This window comes from Gymnodraco acuticeps, unplaced genomic scaffold (genome assembly GCF_902827175.1).
Source record: "Gymnodraco acuticeps unplaced genomic scaffold, fGymAcu1.1, whole genome shotgun sequence".
NCBI lineage: Eukaryota > Metazoa > Chordata > Actinopteri > Perciformes > Bathydraconidae > Gymnodraco > Gymnodraco acuticeps.
This window is the reverse complement of record NW_022990699.1, coordinates 3,972,654-3,997,002: the sequence shown is the minus strand read 5'-3', so window position 1 is coordinate 3,997,002 and position 24,349 is coordinate 3,972,654. Positions and strand designations below refer to the sequence as shown.

At 43.2% G+C, this 24,349-nt stretch overlaps 2 protein-coding genes across 5 annotated transcripts in view; one reads left to right on the top strand and one right to left on the bottom strand.

Moving 5' to 3' along the window:
• bicc2 (bicaudal C homolog 2) overlaps window positions 1–12,448 on the top strand; it is a 13,076-nt gene extending 628 nt beyond the window's left edge. Inside the window, exons 2-19 of the mRNA XM_034230759.1 lie at window positions 754–800; window positions 1,172–1,241; window positions 1,366–1,445; window positions 2,742–2,903; window positions 3,003–3,056; window positions 3,289–3,504; window positions 4,295–4,546; window positions 4,712–4,843; window positions 5,064–5,253; window positions 5,459–5,592; window positions 5,722–5,915; window positions 6,995–7,100; window positions 7,615–7,654; window positions 9,910–10,079; window positions 10,630–10,843; window positions 10,935–11,101; window positions 11,649–11,748; window positions 11,838–12,448. Of these exons, the coding sequence (XP_034086650.1) occupies window positions 754–800; window positions 1,172–1,241; window positions 1,366–1,445; window positions 2,742–2,903; window positions 3,003–3,056; window positions 3,289–3,504; window positions 4,295–4,546; window positions 4,712–4,843; window positions 5,064–5,253; window positions 5,459–5,592; window positions 5,722–5,915; window positions 6,995–7,100; window positions 7,615–7,654; window positions 9,910–10,079; window positions 10,630–10,843; window positions 10,935–11,101; window positions 11,649–11,748; window positions 11,838–11,968 (2,459 nt within the window). The 3' untranslated portion in view covers window positions 11,969–12,448. The remainder of the gene's footprint in view (window positions 1–753; window positions 801–1,171; window positions 1,242–1,365; window positions 1,446–2,741; window positions 2,904–3,002; window positions 3,057–3,288; window positions 3,505–4,294; window positions 4,547–4,711; window positions 4,844–5,063; window positions 5,254–5,458; window positions 5,593–5,721; window positions 5,916–6,994; window positions 7,101–7,614; window positions 7,655–9,909; window positions 10,080–10,629; window positions 10,844–10,934; window positions 11,102–11,648; window positions 11,749–11,837) is intronic.
• Window positions 12,449–16,832: 4,384 nt separating this feature from the next.
• Window positions 16,833–24,349, bottom strand: part of spock1 (SPARC (osteonectin), cwcv and kazal like domains proteoglycan 1) — a 116,390-nt gene continuing 108,873 nt past the window's right edge. For all 4 annotated transcript variants that reach the window (XM_034231001.1, XM_034231002.1, XM_034231000.1 and 1 more), the window contains 5 exons: window positions 21,932–22,051; window positions 21,364–21,585; window positions 20,829–20,891; window positions 20,111–20,248; window positions 16,833–18,311 (listed from right to left, as the gene is read on the bottom strand). In XM_034231001.1, coding sequence (XP_034086892.1) covers window positions 18,115–18,311; window positions 20,111–20,248; window positions 20,829–20,891; window positions 21,364–21,585; window positions 21,932–22,051 — 740 coding nt within the window. In that variant the 3' untranslated portion in view covers window positions 16,833–18,114. The remainder of the gene's footprint in view (window positions 18,312–20,110; window positions 20,249–20,828; window positions 20,892–21,363; window positions 21,586–21,931; window positions 22,052–24,349) is intronic.

Below are 24,349 nucleotides of genomic sequence, written 5' to 3'. Positions count from 1 at the left end.
CCTGTCTGGGAAGCAGAGGTAACTGCTTCCTTTAGTTATCGCTGCGTGGCAGGTTTATGACAAATGCCTCCCTTGTGTTACTGGGGAAACTGTGTGTGTCCTGTGCAGATAGAGGCTGATGTTTGTCTGTTTGTCCTCTCGCAGCAGACGCTTGATGGGAAAGGGAATTCGGTGCATGTGGGATTCTTTGAGCATCTCATCTATTAAGGATACAACCTGTACGACTGCACTCCAGACTCCATTCTGATAGGCTGAGCAGTGCCCCCTTTCTTAAATTTGTTTTACACATTCCTTTTTGATCTTGCAGTTGTTATTGAATGTTTTGGTCGAGTGGGAGGTCTGTACGTCAGCAAATGCCATTGATGTGATTAGCTGTCTCTAGGCTAATTTGTGGTTACCCCCCCAACCAGCACCACCTTCCCTCTCCACCCTGCACTGTTCTCTTCTCATTCCCCAGCTCTGGCCAGCGTAACCCATAGTGATGAGGGCGTTCCTCGAGCCAACCCCCCCTCTGTACCCTGTAAATGTCACTGTGGAGCGATGGCCTTTTAAAATTGTTTATGTTCCCGGCAACCTCTTGTTCCTGTCGCTTGGAAAAATTCAAACAAGTCAACATTTAAGTGTTGACTCTGCACACATGCTTGATATTGAACACTGGGGCTGCCGAACAACACAACGTGACAAATCGCACTGCAGGCATTTTAAAATGTGGGTTTATGTGTTTTTCAAGTTTGCTTCTTATTTGTTTTTCAGCTCCCAAGCATGGAGATGGGGAGACAGGAGAGGGGTTTTTTGAGAGAGTAAGTAGAAATCCACAACAGGAAACATTTCGATCATGAACCAAATGAAAACCCAGCTGCCTTCCTCTGTGAAAGCCACGGATAATCATCAGTGCGGAAAGCATTGGTTAAATGTAGCTTACAAAGCAGTATGAGTAGCCACCGCTCTAATATTTGTTCCATACTCTGCAACCAGTGATTACTGGTTTTATGGAGGAGATAATTGCAGTCTTTGAAATGCAAACGAGGCTTTGTATTCTTAGTACGAAGCTGTCTGATGTGTGTCTGTATGTGTTTATGTCTGTGTGTGTGTTCTGATTGTATGTGATTTGTGGCATACAATGAGAGCCTTTCTTTTTTCCTCACCCTTCCTATTGTCTGTGATTCAACAGGTGATGAGAGAAACTGACACTCAGGTGAAATGGCCATCCAAGCTGAAGATTGGAGCCAAGTCAAAGAAAGGTGACACATTCTTGATATTTCTGTCACTCCCTCCTGTCACAGATTCCTGTTCCCATACTATTGCACCTTGACTGTTACAAACTCACTTGTAATGAACTCTCACTGAACTTCTGTTCCCATCAAGATCCACACGTGAAGGTGGAGGGGAAGAGAGCCAATGTTTTGGAAGCCAAAAAGAAGATACTAGAAGTGCTGGAAACCAGGGTGAGTGCTTTGGTGCTTTCTATCTCAACAATGGAGATGATGATGTGCTTTTACATGTTTTCCAATTTGTTACTTCTTCCTTTTATAGCAAGTCACTTGGGAAATCTTTTTTGTAGGTTGTAAGTTGTAGGAGGCAGAGACTCTGCAGCTGCCGTTTGCATCTGTAACCGCGGCCGCGCACACGGCCTAAAGTGTAGCTGTTCTACTGATCGAAGTTGCCCTCTGACTCAACTTGATCAAACAGCAAAAACTCCACAGATTCAATTTTAAAGAAACACGATACAGTTGGCAGTCAACAAAAAAGCCAAAGACAAGGATTTCCCCCAAGAGTATGACATTTATTATCAAATAGACACATTTACAAACAATATTTTAAATCAGTAAAAACAACAACAATTTATTAGGAATTAATCTACTATGCTATTTAAAATGGTATCCAGCGTATAAAACCGACTAAATGAGCGCAGACAGTTACTGTTGGGAGAGGGGCTGCGCCGTCCGAGAGACATAAGATTGTCCGCCACTGCTGTTTTGTTTTACCGTTCTGTTTCCCTTATTTTGGTTTGTTATAGTTGTTCGTTTTGATGCTTTTGTTTACATTGTTGCTCCAATTCCTAATCTCCCAAGAGTATTAGTGTTTTTACTATCTCAATGAATTGATGTACTATTGTGCTTTGTGTCTTTTGTTGAGGGATCCAGCACCCTTGACGTGAGCAGCAGCCTTGGGAGTTGGGATTCAGTGGTGTTAGGCCCTCACGTGCACTTCACTGCCCCTTAAGTGTGTGTGTGTTTAGTTAATTTTGCACTTTTCTTAATTTATCACTTTCTTTTCAGTTGCTGTGTCTGTACAGGGCACGTGTGAGTGGCGGTGAGTAGTATTCAGATTTGACCTGCTTGTTTCCCCCTCCCAATAGTAACTGTCTGCGCTCATTTAGCCGTTTTTTATACGCTGGATACCATTTTAAATAGCATAGTAGATGAATTCCTAATAAATTGTTGTTGTTTTTACTGATTTAAAATATTGTTTGTAAATGTGTCTATTTGATAATAAATGTCATACTCTTGGGGGAAAATCCTTGTCTTAGGCCTTTTTGTTGACTGCCAACTGTATCGTGTTTCTTTCAAATTGAATCTGTGGAGTTTTTGCTGTTTGATCAAAGTTGAGTCAGAGGGCAACTTTGATCAGTAGAACAGCTACACTTTCCGCCGTGTGCGCGGCCGCGGTTACACATCACATCACGTTTAATCTCCATTCCAATCTGAAAAGTTATATAAAAGTGTTTAAATAAAATCCAGGTCAACAAGGTGACGCTAAAGATGGACGTGGCCTACACAGAGCACTCCCACGTGATTGGGAAAGGCGGTGGGAACATCAAAAAGGTGATGGAGGTCACATCTTGCCACATCCATTTTCCCGACTCCAACCGACACAACGGTTCAGGAGAGAAAAGCAACCAGGTAACGATCTATGTAGAGACATTAATGCAGCATTTCAATCAGTCTAAGGAATATAAACCTAATCCATTAAAATATCACATTGTTTTCAACTGTTACCAGGTGTCCATCGCTGGGCCGATAGAGGGAGTGGAGGAAGCCAGGAGGAGGATCAGAGTGAGTGATCCGTGTACAAGCTGAGCAGAGACTACCCAGGATACATTTTGATTTGTCTCAAAACTCAATTTCTTCACTCCTGTCAGGGCACAGAAATCAATAACATGATTAATAGAGTAGCTGGCACAAAAATACACGTCTATCTGTCAGAAAGCCACTGCCATACGTCTCTGTGTTTGCCTCTTGTTTTTGTGTTACCTCATCTCCAACAAACTCTTGTTTACCATCCTAGGACCTGCAGCCATTGTCCTTGACCTTTGACCTCCCAGTCAGCCTGGTTCCCCAGGCTCTGCCAGATGCAGGGTCCCCTCTCATCCAGCAGGTGGTGCAGACCCTGGGGGTCAGCGTGAGCTTCAGGGCGATGCCACCTCACCCCCAGGCACAGCCCAGCTTCTATGAAAGCTGCTGCACCGTCTGGGGCCTGCAGGGCAACGCAGCTGCTGTCAAGGTTAGTCTCAAACCTTTTAGGGAAACATTTATTCCAGTTGACAGTTTATACACATCAGAATGCGGTGTAAGTTCAAAGCTGATGATTATTATGATCACAGGTGGGAAGTAGTGGAGTACAAATACTTTGTTACTGTACTTAAGTACATTTTTCTGGTATCAGTACTTTACTCCACTACTTATTTTTTTGACAACCTTTTACTTTTACTTCTTACATTTTTAACACAAATACCTGTACTTTCTACTTCTTACATTTTCCAAACAGGCTGGTCCTTTAGTTTGAATGTGTGTTTGGTGGCGTGATCATTATTATTTAGAGTCATTGCGTGCCTATTGATTTTAACACGATCCGTGTATCCATCATTTCCTGGTCTTCTCTAAAGAAGAGGGACCAATGAAAACGTTGTCATGTTGCAGTTGTTCAGCATCGAAACATTCATTAGCTAACAATGACATTATTGTTCTATTAATATAAAGGGAGGTCAGGTACTCTTTAAAACAGTTGGTAGTGATGGGTACTTTTTACTTAAGTACATTTCAAAGTCCATACTTCTTTACTTTTAGTTTAGTAAAGAAGTTTAGTCAGTACTTCTACGTTTACCAGAGTATTTTTAAACACGAGTATCTGTACTTCAGTAAAGGATGTGTGTATTTTTGCCATCTCTGGCAAATCTCTCAATTAGTAGTGAATGAAGCCTTATTGCGATCAATTTGTTTCGGATAGATGGGATAACTAAGAGTTTTCCAATGTTTAATATAATTTCATTTATGTATTTATCATCCGCTGGCAGAAGGCGACCTGCATCCTGATGGACCTGCTGCTGGGATCAGAGGTCACAGGAGGTGTGGTGAGCAGTCAGATGGATGTCACCTCCCAGCAGCATCTCTTCCTGCTGGGGCAGAACGGATCTCACTTCCTGAGCGTCATGCACCAGACCCAGACCCAGATCATCCTCCCCGACCTGAGCGCTCCTCAGAGCCCCCCCTCTCTGCTCATCCAGGGCAACCCTGACGGAGTGTGTCTGGCTCGGCAGCAGCTCATGGTACAGTGGGGTGTGGGGGGTTTGTTCAGGTAGAGTTATGCTAAACATCAATCCTGAGAGGAGGCAGGTGCATTTGTTTGTTTTTGATTGCTTGCATATGTCAATCTTTTTTTTGTGTTTTCTTTATCTGTTGTTATTTCACATTATTTATCTGTGCACATCTAGGACTGTCTGCCTGTGTGTTTGATGTTTGACATGCGTGAAGATGGGGAGGCAGATCCTTGTATACTGGCTCCGATGATGCAAAGCCTGGGAGTCTTCATTAGTGTCAAGCCCAAAGTAAAACAGACCAGCAAGGTACAACTGCTTTCTTGTTGTTAAAATCAACTCTGACCTCGAGTGAAATGTTAATCGTGTTGTTTGTTGCCTACAAGTCTCATGTTTTCAAATTCTCCTTGAATCTAGGGCTATAAAGTCAACGAGCAGCTAATAGAAATACTCGATGGATTTGATACGACATGTTTATTGAAATATTTCTGTATTGTGTTGAATACTAAAACTCTGTATTGTTTATCAGTCAGTGGTGGTGAAAGGTCTGGAAAGAAACATCTCCTGTCTTTATGAGGCTCGCCGTCTGCTCCTGGGGTTGGATTCCTGTGAGATAGCCAAGGTAACCGAGTTGACCTCTGACCCCATGCTGGCCGGCAGCGGGCTGACCAGCTATTGGCTCAACATGTTGCTGCAGCAGCTTCGTCTCTCCGAGCAGGGTGAGCAGCGCACATATCTATCAATCTGTGAAGGTGTGTTTCATCCAAATGTCATGGAAATAGGTTGCACTGACTTTCAAGCAAAAACATTTACAACTTATTTAAAACGGTTTTTTCCTCTTATCAAGTTGCTACAAATTGGTTTCGGGTTTAAAAAAAAGAGAACGCAAACCTCTTTAAGTACAGTTCCCCTCTTTTTGATCAGGCTCTGGGCTAGCTCCCCCTTCAGAGGTGCAGACTTTTTCCAAGACCCGCCCCTCACCTCCACCGGGTCTCACCCCTCATGCTGACGAGGGGAGGATAGGACTCAAGGGAACAGACAGCCGGCCACTGGAGAAGGTTTGTCACTCCTTTAAAACAACTTTCATTTTTAAACTATTCTGCTGTCAGTCAAAAACGAATTCTTCCTAATGTATACATCTTAATAGAAAATTAACACAAAGAACTACATTCTCTGGTCTCCTTCAGATCCTAGAAAATGAGGACCAGTCGGGCCAATCAGATGATGACAGCGCTTATGACGTGCCAATGTCATCTGAGGGGTGTGATGCAGTCAGCTACATGAGCAGGATGGGGCGGAGGGGCAGCCTCCAGGGTCCCGAAGCTACCAAGGTTTTCACCCAGGGCAGACGCCACTCAACAGGGCAGGCGCTAACATACAGGTGAGCATTCACTGGTGAAAAACACTTGTTAAGGTCACTTGTGAGGTCACTGTGTTGGCTAACAATGATCCCTGATGACTTACAGCCATTTTAAGAGTCACTTAGACCAAAAAAATCATAACCTAAAATAAGTGGTTGACCTTGTGGCTAATTCTCTCTCTCTCTCTCTCTCTCTCTCTCCTCTCTCTCTCTCTCTCTCTCTCTCTCTCTCGCTCTCTCTCTCGCTCTCTCTCTCTCTCTCTCTCTCTCTCTCTCTCTCTCTCTCTCTCTCTCACACACACACACATACCATGTATACATCACTTCAGGGGACATTACATTGACTTACATGCATTTCCTGGAGACTTATCCTAACCTTAACCATAACCAACACATGCCTAACCCTTACCCTTACCCTTACCCTTAACCTTACCCTTACCCTTACCCTAACCCTAATCCTAACCCTAACCAAGTCTTCACCCTAAAATTAATGATTCCCCTCATGGGGACCTCCAATTTGTCCCCATAAGGGCGGCGAGTCCCCACACGTGACTATGTAAACAGATGTAGGTCCCCACAAGTATAGTAATGCTAGACCACACACACACACACACACACACACACACACACACACACACACACACACACACACACACACACACACACACACACACACACACACACACACCTGCATATGCCACATCTATAAATCTTGCTAACACAGAGAACGGAGTTGGAGAAAAGAAATCGTGTTGACCTCATCTCTATTTACTTTTCGCTGAGTCGACGTGGTTCTCTGGATCAAAAAAACGTTGCACTGCAGTTTCAAGTAGAGCAGCTCTCTTTTAATATAATCCATAATTATATAGCATCATGTCTCTGAAACTGCAGTATTTCTGCTGCAGTAGAGGAAGTGCTGATAAGTTCTCAAATGTTGGACATACAGTATAGCCATACCAGTCTAAACTAACCTTGACTCTCTGTGTGTGTGTGTGTGTGTGTGTGTGTGTGTGTGTGTGTGTGTGTGTGTGTGTGTGTGTGTGTGTGTGTGTGTGTGTGTGTGTGTGTGTGTGTGTGTGTGTGTGTCCTGAATGTGCCAGATTGCTGAGCGCAGAGATAGAAGGAGGGAGGAGTGAGCGGAGGAACAGCCTGAGGAGAGATATGACACACGCTCAGGATTTTCGCACTGAGTCATACACGGCTGAGGTTAGAAAAAAACGGAGTTGGACAGGTCTCTCTTTTGCCAGTTTCTACATGAAATGATGAACTGCTCCTATGGTCAACCTTATTTTGCTACAAATTAATCTTTTTGGAAAGAAAATTAGGTAATTTTGAACCAATGAACATCTTTGTTGTTTTAGAGACAATGAAAAGAGTGTATGCCAGGGAGAGAAACACGATTAATCTCCTGAACATGTCTGTAATGCCTGATAGATTAAAACCAGCTGTAACATTTGATTTGTGATGATATGTAACCTATTGATTTGCACATCCCTGGCCATGGTGCACATTTGATCTTAGAATCGATGTTTGTGTTTGTTTGCTTCCCTTCGCATTTGTCATCCCTCACTTTCAAAGGTTACTGAGCGGAGGATTAGCAGGTTTACTGCCGCAGCAGCAGAAAGTGTTCGGTGCCCCTGCCTGTGCCCAGTAAGCAGAGAAACAAATATTCTATTTCATGCATTATTTACCCACTCCATTTCCTGTTTGTGCTTTGTAGGATTATGACTATGAGAGGAAGAAACTGCTGGCAAACAGAGGTTAGTGCTCCTGAATGTTTAATATTTCTTCCTGTCTTAGTGCGCTTTCAAGAGGTCTGCACAGACGGCTGCGACAACTAGGGCACTGCTAAGCAAGCATTTATACTCTTTATTGATCTATCGTTGCTGTATGCTGCAGGTAAATATATTAAAAACACATTTGGCCCAACATGCTTATCTTTGGCTTGATGAAAAGCCTCCTATATATAACCAATCTGTTGCTTTTGGAGGTAAACTGGGCACAGATTGGAGAAGCACTTTATCTCAGTTCCTCAAACAAAACAAAATGAAGAGGGTTGTTTAATTTGCTGTATTTATGCATACTTTTTAGTCATATCATTGAGAAAACAGGATTTAATGTCATATGATTATACAGGATGAAGTAGCTTATTTGTTTTATTCAAGTGCGTTATGGAGGCAACACATTAATATCCCGAGCAGAGGCAGGCTCTGATGGAGGCGACTCATTTCAGTGCCGCTCGCTGCCAACACAACTGATGAAGGAGACCTGTTTATGGGATGCATTGTGCCAGCGTTATAATAGACTAGCACTGGCACTGCTACTAGATTCACACGGGTTAGATACACTATGCTGACAACACACACACACTTGCATGCAGACACACACACACACACACACACACACACACACACACACACACACACACACACACACACACACACACACACACACACACACACACACACACACACACACACACACACATACATACCATGTATACATCACTTCAGGGGACATTACATTGACTTACATGCATTTCCTGGAGACTTATCCTAACCTTAACCATAACCAACACATGCCTAACCCTTACCCTTAACCTTACCCTAATCCTAAACCTAATCAAGTTTTCACCCTAAAATGAATGATTCCCCTCATGGGGACCTCCAATTTGTCCCCATAAGGGAGGCGAGTCCCCACACGTGACTGTGTAAACAGATTTAGGTCCCCATAAGTATATTAATGCTAGGCCACACACACACACACACACACACACACACACACACACACACACACACACACACACACACACACACACACACACACACACACACACACACACACACACACACACACACACACACACACACACACACACACACACACACACATACACACACACACACACACATACACACACACAGAAAACAGAACCTCATCCATCATGCAGAATGAGAGATACTGGGAAGATCAGCAGCCAAATGGTACTAAATTCTCTCCGCCATTATGAATGAGCAGTTTGAATGGGCCATCTGCCTCACAGTCATTAAGACACCCATATGCCAGTATATGAATGGGATATTTACTCACACAAACACACACATACCACACGTGTGATAACCCACCAGTAATAATCCTATTGATATTGCACTTTGCAGTTTATTATCACACATTGACACATGGATCTGTTCGACTGTCAGAAGAGGCCCAGGGTCACTTGTTGGTCGTTTAAGAGTGTGTATCTGTCTCAGCGAAATTAGGTTTTATTAGGTATGCCACATGCTGGCAAGGAGAGGCACTGTGTGTGATTCATTATTCAACACCTGAGCCAAGCTTGTCCAATTTACACTATCGGAGGAGACATGAAAAACCTGCAATGCATTTTTAAAATAGGCGGACTAAGGCTATGCATTAAAGTCAAGTACAGTTTTTATGAAAGTATCTGCTCATTTCAATATTTGACCTTAAAGCTGCTAGAACCTATATTAACAATGTATCAAGTGAGGAAGTATGTGCAATGTAACAGTAGACACTCATAGTGACAAAACTAAAAATGATAACCACTCCACTGTAGTTTCCTTCAATGAAAAGCATTTCTGTGTTTTTTTCAAAATATTCTGTTAGTTCCTTCTCAACACATATAATCAGTGTTGTTTCTGGTTGCAGCTGTTTCTAGTAATACCCTTAATGAACCCACTTTTTGCAACCTATCCATCACCAGTCATCAGACAGACAAGGTTGAGACCAGCTGATGAACTCAGTGGAACATGTAACACTTTATGAGCCACATATTTCTCTCAGGAGTTGGCAGGGAGCAGCACATTTGAAAGAAAACTTGATTTAAAAGTCGCTAGAAATACAACTTAAAACGACTCTTAGTTTCCGCTGTGGAAAAATCAATATGACGGTGTTGCATTTTTAGCTTGTACCAGCTGCCCTAAAGTGGCAAAGAAAGTCAGCTAATGCTGGTTTTAAGTCTGTATCCTTCTGTGTGTGTTTGTCTGTGTTGTGTCAGCCATGCTGAGAAAGCCTGTGGTCACAGAGGTCCAAAAGCCGACAGACACCTGGAGCGGCCTCGGCTTCTCCAAGTCCATGCCAGCAGAGGCGATCAAAGAGCTCCGCAACATCAGCCGCCGCAGCTACAAACCCTACCTGAGCAGCAGCATCAGCCACCAACAGGCACAAGTAAGTGTCTGCTTTAAACAACTGAAACAAGATGGACTTTAAGACTTGATTTATATACTTTACTGGACTTGCTAATTTGTTCGTTCCATTCAGTTCGTTGGGTTTGATACCATCGCTTCAGTCAACACAGCCACCTCTTAGCAACCTGTTTACCTGAGCTGTTTCTCTCTTCTCAAGCCTCCTGAATGGCTGCATACTTACTGCTCTATAGCCAGTGATATAAACCCACTCTCACTTAAGTTAATAAGAGCAAAAGGCATTCCTTCAATAGGTTCAATTTTCTTCTGAGACCCAGGCAGCTGGGAGGAAGCGTTTGCACACAGGGGCAGATCTCTTGTTAAATATTTGGATCTATGGCTGTGTGTCCACTGAAACCCTCTCACACAAGAGGATGTGATCACTTGAAACTGTTTGACTTATGACCTGTATCACTGACAAAGAGAAGAGAGACAAAGGAATGGGATGGGGACAGTAGTGCAAGGTGATGCTGTGAAATATTTGAAACCGCTTTATATTTAATGCCGTTACAATTTCTCTTTGTCACCTATAGCCATGGGCTGCTCAGATGGGGAAGGTGTTCAACCGGAGCAACTGTGAGAACTGGAGGGACAGACATGGATCCACATCTTCATCCCTGCCTGTGTCTTCCTCCTCCTCTTCTTTATCCTCCTCCCCCTCCTCACCCCCATCTACTTTCACTTCCTCCTCATCCTCCTTTCCTGCATTTGTATCCTCAATGAATAGAAGCAGAAATGACAAACCCTGTAAGTCCTAAGTGTGTTTAAGTTCAACAAAACAGTGTGTCGCCTTTCTCCCCGCCATTTTTAACCTCTTCCTCTGACCTTTAATGTCCAGCGGAGAGCTTCCCGAGCAGCAGCAGCTACTTTGAAGGTGGGTGCTCGTCGAGGAGGGCGTCGACCTGCAGCCAGCGGAGCCCCTCCCCACAGATGATAGATGACCTGCCGGAGCTGCTCAGCCAACTTGGACTAATCAAATACATCGATGTGTTTGAACAACAAGAGGTAAACACATTCATTTCTAAAAAAACGTTATTAGTGAGGGGAAATACCTCTTCATTATCACTAACACGCTGTGTGGGAGAACTGGGTCAAGAGCTTTAAACATACAAACATATACATATAATATAATTAATATATAAACAAACCACTGTGTCCTACAAAATTATGTTTCAATGTAACTAAACAGCCTTCACAATAAGATGTTAAGGGAAGTGTATTCTTTCCGGATTACACTCGCGTCTAAACATGTGATTAATAATAGTTGTATATTAAGATGTATATTAAAATAGATTAACCTTAATTTTACACGGGACATTAACAGCGGTTTTAGATTCAGCCACCCCTCCAGCTATAGCTTTGCCACCTGGAATATGATTTTACGCATTTGTGTTACATCAAAAAAATTAAATCCAGGGAAAAACAAGTGCAGTTTGGTTTTATGGGAACATACATGAAGGAATCCAAGCCAAAACAGCCACACACACTTAAACGAAAAGTGCATCATGAATGAGCATTAACTGTAACACCACTGCTATCTGTACTCATCCAGATTGACTACCTGACCTTCCTCACTCTGTCGGATGAAGATCTGAAGGAAGTGGGCATCTCCACCTTTGGAGCGAGACGCAAGATGTTATTGGCAATCTCAGGTGAGAACCGGACATCCTAGCTTGGATTCAGAGCTGCTTCTCCATCTGTCCTCTTGTGAAACTATTAAGTTATTTCTCTTCCTGTCCAGACCTGACCAAGAGCAAGATGAGGCTCTCAGACACACCTGCTGTGAAGCCTGGATACCTGGAGGGCGGGGCCAGCGGTCGACTACCGCCAATCATTGATCTAGAAGTGGCTGCTCAGAGTAATCACTGGTGAGAGGAGACCCCCACCAGCACTGAGCTCCATCCAACTGACGTGGAGAAATTCAGCCTCTAAGAAATTAAACAGTGATGCTGTTGCCAGTGCAGAGGCCTGCTAGTTAGTCACCATAACTGGATAAGCCTATATTTGCCTGAAGAGCAGCAAACATTATGTAACATTTTTTTACTTCTGTGCCTTTAATCTACAGCCATACCCCAAAGTGTTTTATACGAAATTAAGACAAGGAGGTCTTCCCTTCCAAACCTCTGATTCTACAAGAAACAAAATGTAAGAAACACAAATAAGACCATGTTCATCATGTGTGTTCCTTTCATCCTCAGAAAGTGCCTTTATTATGCAAACTGTAACCCCATGCTTTGGCCATGTGTTTGAGTCCATGTTAACCACTACACTTATGCAATTGTAAATAGATATTTAAATTTAAAAAAAGGACATTGTATAATGATAGTGATAATAAATACATGTTGCTCTCAAGGCTTATTTGTATATTTTTGTATTCCTTTATTCTTTTATTAAAGAGCTGACAGGAAAGTAGAGGGAGAGAGAAATGGGTGAACGACGTGCAAAAAAGATCCACTGCCAGGCTGATAGCAGGGGTATTGCAATTATATCGTCTCCGTCCTTAACTCCTACCAGACCCCCGCAGAGCAGGATTTCTATTAAAAAGTACATGCAGCCAGCTGGATTAGACCACCAGAGGGCACTGGTGTCACACACTATGATTATACATTCAAGTCAAATTTGTGTAGCTTAAAAAACGACATGGCTGGGAACGAGCAATCAGAAAAAAAATGAATTAGAAAACCCAAATAGGTAAATGCAAATATTGGTCTGAGGGTAATGTGACTGCTTATAATGTGGTTCGGTCTCGCATGACTGCTCCCCTGAAAGTTTCAATTTAATGTATCACCATTGCCAGCAGGGAAGCCACTGGAGCCGCTTATGAATAGTTTCCTGTTTAATTTATTTAGCAAAGGGCTACACCCAGCAATTAAGTGCTATCAGAGGGACCTCACTGGCAGAGTATTAACGAGAGCGGTATGATCTCTCTCTAAATTTGCACATTTGGAACAGTGCTGTTGGTTACCATATCCAAAGTGAATGATCCAGAAAACCTCCACCTGGGGGCATGATCTGCAGCCACGCTCACCGAGCTGCTGCAGCGGAAGCAGAGCATGACAGAGAGTGAGTGGAAGTGGCAAGCCGTGACAGATTAAAGAGATGATCCCTACTTATTACAATGTCTTTGCCAATTACATAGGCAGGCTTTAGACCAGTGATCCTCAAATCTGGTCCTCAGGCCCCGGAGCACTGCAGGATTTCCTCTTCTGTCAGGTAGTTAATTGCACTCCCCTGTGGTTGCGGGTCTAAATCGGTCCTTGATCATACAACTAGAATGAAAACTACCTGGAAGAACCGGCAGCCCTCTGGACCCTGATGACTGGAGAGCCACTTGGACTTCAAACCTGCTAAGTGGCAATCTTGGCACATATGATCGGCAGGCTAAATGAAACTGTGAGCAGACTCCATAATCAGCCTGGTCTTTTTCATTTAAGTGCTCTTAGCTTCTCCATATTAAGATGATGCAGTCTAGCTAAAGCTTTTCGTCGTAGGAGGAGTATTTTGATGAATAGGTTTTAATATGCTAAAATCAATATTTTCATATTAATAATGGATTGAAATGACTCATATTAAAGATCCCACAGTATATTATCTTCACATCCAGCAGATCCCCCTCACTATTAACCCTTCTCTTGCGTTTCGGGTCAAAAGCGACCGAATTACTTTTATTTTAATCATAAATATTGTGTTTTTCATCCAATTGCCTCAATACCTTATGTTATCCTCCACACTAGGCCTCTGAACATATACACTTGATGATCACCACTTGCATTGCATTTTGAGTCATTTATTCAACAGTGAAACACCCTTGACGTTTTCGGTCAGATTTGACCGCCATAGAAAATTAATGGGTATGAGTGTATTATGTTCATCCTGCAGATGGAAAACATATATATATACACACACACGTTACGGGAACTTCTCCCTTTCTCGCGCCGTATGATACAATGTATCATATACCTTCTCACAGGTGCGAGCTCTGTGCCGCTCGAGAAACACAAACGTCTCACTTTCTCGTGCTAAATGCGCCTTCCTTACTGGCTCTCAAGCAGTTATATTTGTGCCTTGCTCACATTTGACTCATTGACACAATGAGCAGGCGACTGACCGATTAGGCGATTTTCTGTACGAGGGGCTCTGGACACATTTTTGAACCAGATGAAGAGGAGATTGAACCAGATGAAGAGGAGATAGAGGAAGATGTCTCAGAAATGGAAGACAACAGCGATCCAGACTATGAGCCTACAACAGACCAGGAAGAGGCACCTGAGGGAGAGGCCCCTGAGATAGAGGCCCCTGAAGGAGAGGCCCCTGAGATAGAGGCCCCTGAGGTGACATTCCACAATTTTGCATTGCCAACTATGTGCGTGAACACACGTGAACACACACACACACACATATGTTCTGTTATGGTATATTTCTCTTTCAATACATGTTCATTGGGGAAAACAGTATCAGTGTCTTATTTTATATTCATCACAGTGAATGCTGAACTTGATGGGCCCACCGGAGGGTCCGGACCATGACATGAAACACTGGCTTGCTTGTATCAAATCAATACATCCCATACATAATTGGAACGGGAAGACTCTCAGCTACAACACTAACTAAATCATTTCCATCTCCAGTAAACACAGCCTACATGGCAAGCATTTTTATAATATACAGTAATGTAAAATAAGCACTATCTTTGAACTTACTGCCAAAAAGAATATGAAATTCACCCCTGGTGTCATTCTGTCTGTCACCCCTTGATTCTACTTGCTTTGACTGTTCAAATGAGATGTCAACAATCAAAATTGGATAAGGGGTTCTAGAGATATCACTGTGCAAAACACACCGGTCAATTTTGACCAAAAATAGCATGGGAAGGGGGGTATGACCTAACGCAAGAGAAGGAGCGTTTCAGTATCATTCAGTTTATTGTTTTGGTTTGTAGCCCATAACTTGCCAGGTTAGGGTTATTCTTCATACTATCAGTAGTTTTCAGCTACAGCAGCAGAACCAATCTGCAGAATGAGTACTTTCACTTTTAGTACTTTACGTATATTTTGATGCTAATACTTTTGTACTTTTACTTAAGTAACATCCAAGAGTAGTGCAGTGTGTTTAACACTGGTCTGACATTGTGTCGGTTCTGAAAGTTAGAAATGGTAAGAAACAATTACAACTTTAAAAATGTAAAACACAAAAGTCCTTCTTAAAGAACACTCAATACCAAGACCAGTCAACAGCATCTCAAATTAAATCAAATACTATCAAGCTGCTTTATTTCGTCCCGAAAATGGACCATCGATGTGTAAAACTCCCCGCTGGTAGCCAATCACCGGTCTCCATGGAGACTCCGTCTGAATCCACCTGACAGGGAAGTCATCTGTGGATAATACAAAAACAGCCAGTAGAGAAATGAACCAGAGGAACAAAGTGCCCCGCGGATAAAACACAACCATGCATCTCCCTAACAGAGCTGAAGACGGAGCTCACTCCAGGAGAGTGAGTGGGAGAGCGCAATATAAACAATAATGACTGTGGGTGTGTGTGTGTGTGTGTGTGTGTGTGTGTGTGAGAGTTTGTGAATTATGGGTACAACCACCAGTCATCCCTTTCTCTGAACTGGGATCGTGTGCAAATATGAAGCTACAGGCCAACTTCACTTAGCATAAATAAAAATAAAAGGAGATATAAGGTGTTAGCTATAGTGTGTTGTAACAGGTCTGTTAGGTGGATTTTGTTTTCTTTGGACAGAGCAGGATAGCCGTTTCCCTTAAGTTAGCCGGTTGCTGGTGGGGGATTCATATTAACCGAAAACCCATGAGAGTGTTTACAATCTTCACAAATAAACCTAGGATAAGTGTAAACACAAAACTGGCCAAGGTTGTCTTGAAGGAGATATAAGCTGTGTTTTCAAAACATTTTTAAAAAGACAGGAAAAGACAACGAATATGCTAACTTATGAGATACATCTCCAGTTCAAGGAATAATTTGAAGTTGGTTCCATAATTTATGCAAGGTAAAGGAAAATGCCAGATTCAATGCAGATAAAAAGGCAGCACTGCATGTAATGAAAGTGAGCGGATGAGAGATTTTCTTCACAGCTTTTGTCATGACGACAGAAGACCCTGCACTAACCAGGGTCCCAGAATTTAGTAATTATACCCCACCAAACTACTGGCATAACTGAATGAATGCACATAGTTAAAGCCATCGCCTACTGTATCTGACAGAGTGTGCGTGAGCTGCTGAATAGGCTGTTTCAAGGCAGAAGACTCTGTCGTCCTTTTAGCCTTCGATTGTTGGTACAATGTGTTTTCAAAGTGCTGAGCGGGCTGTTTTAACCCAGTGGGGTCAGCTGTCCCATTAGCCAGTGAGATTACAAAAACACTCATTAAGCTTTTATGTTCTTTTGGGTACTGCTGGCTTTGTGATTCTCCTTCTCTCAAAGGCAAATGATAAGATGTTTGTGCTGCTTCCATTTATGTCTGCTTCTAACAGGAGAGGCTGCTTTCTCAAGGTTGGAAAGGTCAGCATTGAGGGAGGGCTTTGAGTGTTCCACTGCAGATAAACCGAGCGTCGGAGACAATAAAACCAAAAACAATATGAAACTCATATGAATGTGGTTGTGGTTTCGCAGTGAGGAAAGTGATGTGTTTTTATTTCATCATGCTTTGTTGAAATAAGATGAAATGTGAGGCTTGTGCGGATCATCCAGAGAACAACAGACACATGGACACAGACCTAAGGTTCAAAAGACACCCACAGTGCCACTTTACTTACATTTTCAAAGTTACAAATAAAAATTCACTTAGTTGACATAGTGAGGATTTCAATTTTAAATCACGAACATATCCAGTGTTGTGAGGCGGAGCAGAGCCTATTCTCTGCTCGCCGGACTTCATGTGTCCTCCCAGCTCAGGAGCAGCTTCTTCCTCTAGTGTCTGTGCACAGCCAAACAGCCTCAGAAGCCCTACTGACCAATTAGCAAAAGAAGCTGGCTGAAACGCCGCACGTTTGGACTGTAGGCCTTGCAGTTCTCTTTTCTAGTGCTATCGCTCTGCAATGCAACTTCCTATACCTCCTGAGAATGGGAGAAGAACCAAAAAGACACTGGACAGAATCAACATAGCAACAAAGTATTGTAGCAGCCAAATAGGCATCACATTCTGTTTGAGATGCATAGAGCTAGACATGGCCAGGTAATTCTCTCTTTTACAGAAACACGATGAGAAACATGCAACAACAACGACAATACATCATTAGTCTCATTGCTTCCTGGGCTTTCTGGGACATTCAAGATCAACGATTAAATAATTTGCAATCCTCCATGAAATAACAGCAAGAGAGGGAGCATCTCAGAGCCTGGGAACGTGTTGAGGGAACATCTTTGAACACTGGAAGGAGCCCGACAGTGAAACACAAATCATGAGTATGAGGCTGCTGATGAAGCACAGGGTGGGTTCAGTCCACTATCTGGCCTACCTGGAGGAAACATATTAACGTCCGGTACATCAGCTTATGTATCTGGGCTCACAGACTGACCAGAGGCTCTGACATAACAGACAGACAGGGACAGGAGAGAGGGACAGGATAAGAGAAAGAAGGAGATAGACGGAGCGTTGGAGAAAATAGAGAAGTCCATTTCAGAAGAGGTCAATGATTACAGGTTTAGGGGAAGGTAGAGGCAGAAAGTGGAGCAAGTAGAGTCTTGACAGTTGTTGGTGAAATGTAATAGGTTTTCTGTTTTGAGTCTGTGAAACACAAAAGCAAGACGTCTAATGAGGTTTACTGAAGAGAGTCACATGGATAAGAGACAGGGACCACAAGAGCAAGTTCAGGAGCCAAAAGATGAGCTGCTGCCAAAGTAACTGGAGGAGGAGGAGGAGGAGGAGGAGGAGGAGGAGGAGGAGGAGGAGGAGGAGGAGGAGGAGGAGGAGGAGGAGGGAACATTGGAATGGCTTCAGATCTGTGCTGAGTTAACAGAGATTCCTGGTCGGCTGATGGCAAAATAAGATGAAGCGCAGCTACCACACGTAGCCAATCTCGTCATCCTTATCGTCTTCCTCGTCCTCGTCATCCTCGATGGCTCCTCGGGGGTGAATCCGGCCCCGCCTCTTCTTCTGCCGGCTCCGCCCACTCTGTGATGGCTCCTCCTCCTGGTCACCAAGAAGGATGACAGCACCGCCGCTGCCGAAATCCCCCGATGTCTCCTGGTCCTCATCTGTAGGGAGATACAAAACACAGATAAGCAAACAGGTTAAAACACAGGATCCCTGAGTGTGTAGACTGTGACATACTATACTAATGTGGGGTCAGTGGATCATGGTCTCACTCTTTGATGGTAAATGCTGCCGGGGACTATGTGACCTTAACAGTTCATGAGAGATTTGCTAAAGGTTGTCTAGCTTAGTATACTCTGCACACATTCAGGGAAATCATATTATCTGGCACAAAGTTTGTACATACCTTTTTGGCATGTATAGCAATCTTTTATTTAGCACAATCATACATTGTGTTAAATACTAACTAGCCAATCTTAAATGTGTTAGCATTTAGCTCCTCATTGTGCATAAAAGCAGCCGAACAGAGCTGCTAGCATGTAGACTCTTAAGCCGTGCTTCCATTGCATCCCTGCCAGACTCCAACCGACTCCATTTTTTAACTTTACTCTATTTTGTTTTGATCCTCCATTTAACACATCACAATGCAGAGTCAAGAGGTTGCATATTTAGTCAGCATCTGTGCTAAAAGCTTAGTAACATCAAGTTACATTTGCAAACATTTTTGCATATGTAACTGTGCAAACAGCAGTCATTATCTCGGCAGCAGCCTCCAGCATTTTGTGGAATTGGGACGTTAAAATCCTTCTGAGTTAAGTTCCTAACAGCCTTTTCACACCTAGGTACAAGTGTACTCAGGCTGAGTGGCACTTACAGTGTTAAAATCAGTTTGGTGTCCTTGTGTTTAGACTACTGAACGGAGAGCTGCTGCATTACTAGTTTTTTCTTTGCAAGGCAGAATACAAAAGATCCAGGCTGCTGCAGCCTAAGCTTGTTAGACCGGAGACAAAGGGCTGTTGCTGTCTATGTGTGTGTTTGCAGTGTGTTTGTTTGTGTTTGTGTGTGTGTGTGTGTGTGTGTGTGTGTGTGTGTGTGTGTGTGTGTGTGTGTGTGTGTGTGTGTGTGTGTGTGTGTGTGTGTGGTGTGTGTGTTGTGTGTGTGTGTGTGTGTGTGTGTGTGTGTGTGTGTGTGTGTGTGTGTCAGGCTCTGGAGAGACACCTCATCAATATTGGAAGGTGCAATTACTGGCTTTGGACTAGACTGGCATTCCAGTGAGCCGTAATCTGTGACTGCGAGCTGGCTGTGTGATTGGTAATCAGTATATCTGCCTCCATCCTTTCTTGCTAATTATTGTTCTCCTTTTCCACAAAGAAATCCTGTGGCCATTGATTTGCAGCAAAGTGCCTCTATTGGCTTTTTGACCATTCCCTTTGAATATCTACCCCTGGCTATGGTGGAGCTATAGATTTGACATATCAAAGCACTTAATTATATATATTCCTTGTTTGAATGCATTTCCTTGGATGCCAACATCAGCCTGCAGCATGCGTTTACCCTCCTATAAAAGATGCTGCTCAGTCATTGCTTTTAATTCATGTAAAACAACCAAACTTTTGACGCTGCTCTCTGATGACAGTTTCTTACTTGGCTTGCAGGAAGCTGGTGTTTATCAAAGCTAAATGAGCAGAATATCAGAGGCAGATAACATCAGGCACATGACTGATAGTAAACCAGCCAAACCCCAGAGGCATGTTATCTATTTCATAAATATTTACTGATGTTTAGATACCGCTAAAGATAGTAAGGAAGGGAAGCGAGTAGATCTCTGATACCGAGATATTGTGGTACTGTTCAAGTTTCAGTGGTACGTTATGTTCAAACGGGAGCTCTGCAACACAACCATACCCCTTGTTAAGCTATAGATGAACATATGGGTGTGTGTGTGTGTGTGTGGACTTACCGCAATTGGGGTTGCCTTGTTTTCTGGAGCCAGCGATCTCATTGCCGTATTTGTCCACACACCAACACTGGGCGGTGCTGCTGTGACACTGCGTTGGTTTGAAGTAACCCTCCTCAGTACACCGGGGAATATAAGAGCCTAAAGATGGTAAGTAAGGGTGGGATGGAAGAAGGGAATAAAAGGTGAGACAGAGTAAACAGCAAGAAACAAAAGGGCGGAGAACAGAAGATTAATGTGATCCTTCATTTCCTGTAGTTGAGACCACAGTTCTTATGTATTCAGAGGGGGATATCGGCAATTCATTACTGCTGTGAAGGTTGCAGGACAACAACCATACATCCTGCTTAAAGGGAAGCAGTCACTTTCAATAACAAACACACACACACACACACACACACACACACACACACACACACACACACACACACACACACACACACACACACACACACACACACACACACACACACACCTACTTCTGTTACCTTCATTTGACCCAGCCAGACTGAAAGATCCGCCCGCAGGCGACAGATGAAATGTGTACAAAATGTCAGGATGTGCTTTATAGTGGGTGTCTGTTTAATGCTGCTGATTTATATTCTCTGCTCCAGACAGTTGGAAAAAGTGACAGCTGGTAATGCTAGGCTGTTTGTTTGTTTGCAATGAATGAGTTAATGTAGGAGTCAGTGAGTGACAGCTGTCAATCATCCAGACTGACCTATGAGGCTCTTCCTCCGACTCTGATTCTGGATCCTGCTCTTCTCCGCTTGGCAGGGCAGTCCTACAACCAAAACACAAAAACATTTTAAATAAAAGGGCTTGTTTTTCTTCTGAAACTACAACACTTTTTCCGTCTTACCATCTGCTCTATATACGCTACACTAACATCTTATTGATTTCTTGTATTGGACACCCTTTTATTTCTCCAAGCATTATCCTCAATTGCATCTTCTCATCGACTTCCAATTTATAATCTCTGTCTACCTTTTATTTAGCTTATTTCTCAATTCATTATCCGCTTAAAAGACCACAATCTCTGTATACAATGCGCATTTCAAAGAAATAGGTACCAGTATTGAAATGTTTATGTATTTCATTAGTTGTGTTGTGACATTATTGGGACATTTTCATCCAATTTATTTCTCTATTTTAATGCATGAGTTTCAAATTATTGGAGGGTTTTACATCTCATTATTGCCTTTCTCATCTAAACGTTTCCAGCAATTTTTTTTTTGCCCTTTCCCCCTCCTCACCCTCAGGTTTCTGAAAGCAGTAGCACCACTCGTTGTTAGACAGCTTCCCGTCCTTAAAGGAGTCGCAGGAGTTAAAGAGGGGCTTCATGCACAGCTCATACTTGTCCAGGTAGATGGCACTCAGCTCTGATTGGTCCAGCAGGAGGTCGAAGTTCATGTCAAGCTTGTTGAACATCCAGCCCAGAGAGTCCTTACAGATGGGCAAGATGCTGGTGTCAAAATCTACAAGAGGAAAAAGAAGATAATGAAATTGAACAGGTTGGAACATTTTGAAGTATCAAACTGAGTGAATCTGAGTGTGTGCAGAGGCCCATCTGACATGTGCTCAGACATTACAGAAAACATCGCAGGGTCGCTGTCAACAGCAACCCTCACGAGGACTGAAAAGTGTGGCGCTGTCAACAGGAAAGGGCTGCCACACACAGACACACACACACACACACACACACACACACACACACACACACACACACACACACACACACACACACACACACACACACACACACACACACACACACACACACACACACACACACACACACATTTCGTGGGGTTATGTACTCACGTCCAGTGGCAGCGTCGAGGCTGTCGGAGGATTTGAGGTCTCTGTTGGCGTCAAGATGGAGAACTCCAAACCAGTCCTTTAGTCTTGCAGCCAAACTGTGGAGCTCTGTGTCAGTGCAGGCTATACACACGCACACACACACACACACACACACACACACACACACACACACACACACACACACACACACACACGCACACACACACACACACACACACACACACACAGTAATTTTTATTTAGCCTTTATTTATACAGGTGTAGATCTCATTGAGACACAAGGTCTCATTTTCAAGAGAGACCTGTCAGTGGTAACACTACCACACAAAGTTACAGACAGACAGGACACTAAACACAGAGGCAACACTAAAATACAACATCGTAAAAAAGTAGTCATTAAAATCCATATACAGCAGTCAGATATAGCAGGTGCAAACACCCACAGATGATTTCTCCAGCTTTTTTAAAATGAGTTTAAAATCCGTGATGGGTATCAAAGTAATGAGAAGAGAAGCTGTCAATCTTCTGCTGTCATCGGCGAGAAAAAAACAGTTCTTATATTCCTTATCAAAACTTTCATTTCAGTTCTGCTGTGTACTTTGCCTCCCTGTGTTCTTCCCTTTTCCTTTCTAATCACACTCTTCTCCTTGAGTACACACAGCGGAGTCATAACACACACTGCACTGCTGCTATCTCTTGACAGTTACCATAGGAACCCAATACAAATACAGTACACACACATCAGAGTTTCCTCTTCAGCTGGCACCTCTTTCTGTTGACCATTTAATGTTCTTGTTCAGATGATTGATTTGATCCACATGGGAAACCACACACTCACGCTCGCAGTCACAAACACACAACCGACACACAAAGGTTTGATTGAAATCCCAAATGCCATTTCAGTGAGAGGACACTTGATAATTCTCCACGGCGGAGATTAATCTGTGTTTGTGTTTTTTATGCGTGAGCAAACTCCTCTGCGGGACAACAAAAGTCAGATAAATAACGCTGTCATGCAAGTTGATTCTTCTCTCCATGCAGCAACCCACAAAGAGCTGAAATGGAGAATTACATTTAGTGATAGCCCTAATTCAAAGTATAAACCATCCTCTGTCAACAACACATCCCTGGTTCCTGCAGCCCTGTGGGACTGACAGGGTCTGCCTGCAATCCGAGGAGACTCCCCTCCCGCCTGTCTCCCTCCGCGTCTCTCTCTGTCAATCTCCGTCCTCCTTTCTCCCCCTCCTGCATGTGATTGACATATATATTTTTTTCTATTTCTTTTGAGAGCCTGATAAATGTGCCTGAAGGACAAGAGCCATTTTCCACCTCTCGTTGAGCCTTGCGATCCAAGACGCTCCAGCTTTGTCGTGACTTATAGAAAATGCAGAAGTAGGTTGTTAGTATTCATGTGGCGGCACTGTTATTTCAGAACTGAGGCAGTTTGCTGGGAAACATGCAAAGGTTCAGAGCGTTTAAAGAGTCGCGTCTAAAGACAAATCACAACGATTTAATCTTGAGAAAAAACGTCTCGTTCCTGGTTATCCTATCAGATATCATAAAGGAAGGAAAATGCAAATGCACTGAATCCTAAAGACCTATCAGGCAGAGGGAAAGATAATATCCCTCTAAGTCTGTCTCTAACACATATACACTCTGAGATACACACACATATTTAATTGAATAGAACAGATTGGTCCCTGTGTGTGATACCTGGATCACACGTTGCTCACACATGCCACAGAGCCAGCAGGACACCAGGCTGAGAGACGTTTCTGTCACTCTTCTTCATTCTGTGGCCCAACCATGTCCTGCGTCCTGGCAGGGATGCATCATGTTCAGACACTCACACAGACACACTCATTTTATAGTAATAGTTGCGGGATTGTGTCATTATTGCGGCTCCTATAAAACAGAGGAGGCCCCGGGTAACTGACTGGAGCCGAGGAGAGGGCCGATAACGTATTACTGGCTGGCTATCTGTGTGACATTACCTCTTGAATCCCAAGGTGGTCTTTTTATGTGTGTGTATGTGTGTGTGAGAGTGAGAGTGATATAACCCTTCAGGAGGATACAGATAACATTTCGGAGGGCTCTTCATTTCCACGGTAAGAGAGAGAGAGAGAGCAAAATACCAGCCACAACATTATCCGCCTAATTAAAATTCCTCCTGAAGAGTCGGCAGCATATTACTCTTTCTTTATCACTTATTTATTTGACTGTTCCTCCTCCTCACACCAAGTTTTCCCCCCATTGTTTTCCTTTCTGTTCACGCTCGCTGCCATTCAAGGCACTCGCTGCTTTTTGGATTCCTTTGTTGCCTTTCAGGAATTCTTCCGCATTTTCCTCCATTGCCTTTTCACTTCCAACCTCTCTCTCTCTCCTCTAGCGCCGTCACTTTTCTGAGATTCAATAGAGG